Consider the following 5,325-nt stretch of genomic DNA (forward strand, 5'->3'; position numbering starts at 1 on the left):
TCTCCTGGACTTCCCTGGTACTCCAGTGGTTGGGAATCCACCTGCCAAGGCAGGGGACTCAAGTTCAATCCCTAGTCGGGGAAGATTCCACATGCCTCTGAGCAACTAAGCCCATGCGCCACAATTAGTGAAGCCCGCACACCCTAGAGCCCATGCTCCACAAGAGAAACCACTGCAATGAGAAGCCTGCATACTGCAACTAGAGAGCAGCCCCTGCTTGCTGCGACGAGAGGAAGCCCGAGCACAGCAAGAAAGACCCAGCACAGCCAAAAATAAATGAATAAATAATTCTCTTTAAAAATGAAGCTTAATAAAGAAGCTGAGACAAAGAGACTACAACCTACCCTCCATCCTGATCCACTCCCATCCCAAGCCAGCTGGCCCAGAGTTCGACACACAGAATCCCTGAGGTGATCACCTCCCTCCCACCTCTCTGTCCCTTTGATGGACTAAGGCAGGAGGATTATTTCAAAGCTCTGGATCCCACCCAGCCAGAATGTAACTTTCTAATCAGAATACCCCAGTGCTGCCCTCTCCCTACAACCCTTTCAGAGCCACTGGCTTCTCCATTTCACTGTCACTTGCCGCCAGTATCCTCTTCCTCCACCCCCCAGGTGGTCAGGGCACAGGGCTGTGGGGAAGAGCTAGGACATTCACAGGTCTCCTGTGGACCATGACCCCTCCCCAGGGCTGGAGCGTGGTGGGGCGGTGGTGGGAGGAGAGGAGCAGAAGACAATAGAATAAGATGGGGAGGAAGGATGGTTGGCAGGGCCGTAGAGCTGGCACCACAGAGGCCTCTCTGCTAGGGATGGGGGAGCACCTCCAAGTTATGTTGCATGCTTCTAAGTCATTCAGTCGTGTCCAATTCTTTGCAACCCCATAGACTGTAGCCTGCCAGGCTCCTCTGTCCCTGGGATTCTCCAGGCAGGAATACTGGAGTGGGTTACCATTTCCTCCTCCAGGACATCTTCCCGACCCTGGGACAGAACCCTTGTCTCTTATGTCTCCTGCATTGGCAGGCAGGTTTTTTAACATAGTCCCCCAAATCCAGAGACCTCAGTCCCCCAGGCGACCAAAAATGGAGAGAACAGGTCCTTGGAGATTTTAAGACAGAAGAGAGAATTGGGGTGGAATGGGGAAGAAAGATCTCCCAGCAAGAGCTTAGGGTCCTTCCAGCCAGGGCCTCCCCAGCCTGCTCTTGGGCTGCAGGAGAGGACTCTGCCCCGAGGCCTGGGACAGATGAATCACAGGTGTGTGTGGACAAGGGCCAGGTAGCACGTGTCCCCAGCAGAACCAGTCCGGCAGCTCTGCCCAGCAGGCCCCAGTGCTGACGCAGACTTGGGCACCCTTCCGGATGGATGCACACCCAACCCCATCCTGCCAGGCAACTTGAGGGCTGGGGGAGGGACTGTGCATAAGTGTAGCTAATCTGAACTGGCCCCAACTCAGCGAAATTCCGCTTCTGCCAAATGGCTAGGCAGAAAGGAGTTCCTTAGGAAAGCTCCCCCAGGATGGAGTTGCCAGCACCTCCCCTCCATCCCCAGGTCCTTTCATCTGATTCTGGAGCCAGGACTCTGAACTGGCTCTTGGGAGCCCTTGTTTGCACAAAGGGTGGGAGCAGGACTAGGGGATTGGAAAGAATTAATGGTGTTTGGTTTTTACTTACGACTCCCACTCAGATTAGGAGGATTTAATTGTCCTCAGACACAGCTGGCCCTCCTGCTGATGAGGATTGGGTGGCCCTAAGAGTCTGAGCAGGTGCTCACGACATCAGCATTTTATTCTTTCCATCATTGCTAACATTGGTGGCCTACACAGATATCCAGCAGTCCTCACTCCCACCTGGCTCAAACAGCTACTAGACTTCCCCTCTTGTGGGAATAGCTACCATTCCCAGAGCTGGACAACTCAGGGCTTAGTCACAGGTGCCAGGCTGGCTCAATCCAGCCCAGGCCTCCCTAGCACCAGTCACTGCCATTGCTGCCAGTGAGCTGCAGTCAGCAGGATCGAGCACATGGAGCTGGCTTCAGGCCAGGAGGAAATTACTTTCCATTCTCACCACACCCCCCAAGGTGTGTGCTGGGTTGGAGGAGGAAATCAGACTAAACACTTGAGTGCTGGGGGTGGGACAGAAGGCCCTTTGAGGACTTACCTATACAGACCTAAGAGGTGGCCCCAAGGGCAAGAACGTAGGAGCAGCTCGCACCTGCAAAACTTGAAGTTAAATCCGAAAGGGGACTTCCTTGATGGTCCAGTGGTAAAGAACCCACTTGCCAATGCAGGGGACACAGGTTCAATAGCTGGTCTGGGAAGATTCCACATGCCTTGGGGCAACTAAGCCCATGCACCACAACTACTGAGCCCACGCACCCTAGAGCCTATGCTCCACAACAAGAGAAGCCACAGCAATGAGAAGCCTGCGCACGTCAATGAAGAGTAGCCCCCACTCACTATAACTAGAGAAAGCCCGCACACAGCAAGAAAAACCCGGCACAGCCAAAAATGATAATTTTTTTTTTAATGTCTGCAAGGACCAGTTAGTATCAAGAGTGAGTAAGAGCCAGAGGATGAGGGAAGAAAGGGAGAAAGAAGGGACCCCAAAAAACCCGGCAGAGATCAAGCAATGTGATATGTGTGTATGTGTGTTGTATCTGACTCTTTGCAACCCCATGGACTGTAGCACACCAGGCTCTTCTATCCATAGAGCAGGCGATAACATGGAGTTACTTCAACTCTCTCTAATCCCCACCAGCTGCCCCATGAACACACAATCTAATTTTTTAGAAAAAGGCTTGCTTTGCAAATTCAGCTTCAAGATAAGTCCCTCCTCCCCACCCCTGCCTGCCCATCTGGAAATCTTGGGACTATCCCTGAGGCAAGGTAAAGAAAGGAAAATGCCAAACCAAGGTTAGAGCTACAACATCATCAGTCTTTAATAACTTATAGGCAAATGCTAAAAAATAGTTAATAATTATACAGAGGACATACATGGCTTATAAAAATGGTCATTAAGTCTACAAAGGGGGGATGGAGGGATTCTTGGCACTTTCATACAAACACAAAAATATAGACAGTTATGACTGGCACCCCTAGAAAAGCATCCCTCAGTTGGGGTGGGGGGAGCCAAGAGCTAGTTCTCATTATTCCAAATGCATCCTCCAAGCAACTTTCCTTTGCCCCCAAACACGTCTAATCAAAAAGCCAGAGAAGAAAAACAGGAAACAGGGTCGAGGTAGAGTCAGTTTACATTTAAGCCTCCACAGTCCTGCAGCCTCCACTTCCCCAGAAGTGAGGATGAGGGAGAGATGTGAGAACACATTCCATCTTCCGTCACCCGCCCCCGTGCTGCCCCCAAACAGGACCCCTGTTGTGCTTCTTGGTCCTCCATTGAGGTGGACAGGTCCTGCACCCTGGGGCTGAGTGAGGGGCCACAGGCTCCGCCTGGCTGTCCAAGTGTGCAGACCCCTACTGGTGAGGAGGGGCAGCCTCAGGTCACCGTCGCTTCTTGCCTGCCCGGGCAGCCTTCTTTCTCTTGAGGATCATCTCATACAGGCGCTCCAGGCCTGGCTGCAGGCCCAGCCCATCTACAGCACTGCAGCCCTGCACGTGGGTGAGTGTGGCAGTAGCCAGCTCCCGGACCGCCAGCCTCTTCTCCACCTCGGCGGCGCTCAGTGCCCCGGGCTGATCTTGCTTGTTGGCCAGGACCAGCACAGGCACACCCTGGTTGTCCGAGGCTCGGCTGATTCGGTGGAGCTCCACCTTGGCCTCCTCCAGCCGTTCAGCCTCAGCAGCATCCACCACAAACACCAGGCCATCTGTCCGGCGTGTGTAGGATCGCCACAGCGGTCGAAGCTTCTCCTGCCCCCCGACGTCCCACACTTGGAAGGTGATGCCACGGGACCCCCCCAGGGGCACCCGGATCTTCTCTGTGTTGAAGCCTTTGGTGGGGATGCTCTGGACAAACTCTTTGAACTTAAGGCGGTAAAGAAGGGAGGTCTTTCCAGCTGAGTCCAGCCCAATGACCACAACATGCAGGGCCTGGAAGTGGGGCAAGAAGGAGGTGGTGGGCGCCATCTCAGTCAAGTGGTTCCCCATGTTGAACTCTAGCTAAGATGCAGGTCTTGGGGCTCACAGAAGAGGCGGGGAGACCACCTTGAAATTGCACGCTTTGGGGATCACAGCTGGGTTATCTGAACAGGGAAAGGTCATTGGAGAAAAGAGGAGGATCGATGTTTAATAACAAACATGAAATTTGCAACTTCTTGATCACGTCCTAAATCAGCAGCCCACTTTTTAAAAATTTGTTTTCTTTTCTTTTTTTTTTTTTTAAGCAGCTGCAGGTATAACAGAGGCTCTCCCCCGTCCCCCGGGGGCCATGACAGGGGCGATGAGACCGAGAGAAACCCCTAGGACACTGAGGTTGGAGAGAGAGGCCTGGATAGGGGGACAGTCAGCTTCCGCGCTTGTGGTGTGGCAGCAGGCACCGCAACCCCAGCTCCCCAGGAGAGATTCCTCGGGGGAACCTGTATCTGGGGGGCAGTGGCCCGAAATTAAGAATCAGGGTGCGGGTGCTGAAATCGGAGAGAAAGGCCCACTCCCACTCGCCTTCCACAACCCCACGGTTGACACGCCCCTCCTTACACTGAGACCCCTTCCCCACTGCCGCGCGACCCTCCGCTGCCCGCCTTCCTCCGATCGCCGACTTCAGCTCCCCCGTTCCCGTACCCAGACCGCTTCGGATCGGCCTGAGCAGCGCCTTTACCTCCCGTCAGCCGCGCTCTCCCCGCTCCCCTCCAGGCCAGCCCCGCTAGTATCCACGCCGGTCTCCAGCGCGCGGGCACTGCGGAGCTGACAGGGGCACTCGGCCTTAAAACCCGCGTGTGACGTCACATGGCATGGGCCAATCAGCGGCCCTGCGGCAGCGAGGTGGGGCGGAGCGTGGAGATCCACGGATTGCAACCCGGTCCCCACTGTGATGCAACTCTGATCAATTGGTGACCGTTTTATTTGATGTTCTCTACCATTGCCTGTATTTGGAATTAAACTCGGGATTAACCTGGGATGGAAGGTGGAAGGGGCGTGGCAGCGTTTGGCTAGGGAGGAGAGGTGAAGAGCATAATATTCTCAATACCCCCACATGCCCCTCACACAGGCAGAGATATTCAGCCCACGTGTGCGCTTCCTCTGCCAGGGTTTACTTGAGAGATGTTGACAAGTCTTCCTCCTATATCTTTTCTAATTCAATGTTCTAACCTGTGTGAACCTGGAATCCCATAAAATCGCCTAAACCTATTACCCCTGCTGCTGCTGCTACTTTAGTCGTGT

At 54.0% G+C, this 5,325-nt stretch overlaps 1 protein-coding gene across 1 annotated transcript; it reads right to left on the reverse strand.

The window, feature by feature from the left end:
* Positions 1-2,908: 2,908 nt before the first annotated feature.
* On the reverse strand, positions 2,909-4,897 carry ARL4D (ADP ribosylation factor like GTPase 4D). The gene is made up of 2 exons (XM_006046833.3): positions 4,763-4,897; positions 2,909-4,190 (listed from the first exon to the last, which is right to left on the reverse strand). The coding sequence occupies exon 2, from the start codon at positions 4,093-4,095 to the stop codon at positions 3,493-3,495; it is 603 nt and encodes a 200-aa protein (XP_006046895.1). The 5' UTR covers positions 4,096-4,190; positions 4,763-4,897; the 3' UTR covers positions 2,909-3,492.
* Between the last annotated feature and the right edge of the window lie 428 nt (positions 4,898-5,325).

This window comes from Bubalus bubalis, chromosome 3 (genome assembly GCF_019923935.1).
Source record: "Bubalus bubalis isolate 160015118507 breed Murrah chromosome 3, NDDB_SH_1, whole genome shotgun sequence".
NCBI lineage: Eukaryota > Metazoa > Chordata > Mammalia > Artiodactyla > Bovidae > Bubalus > Bubalus bubalis.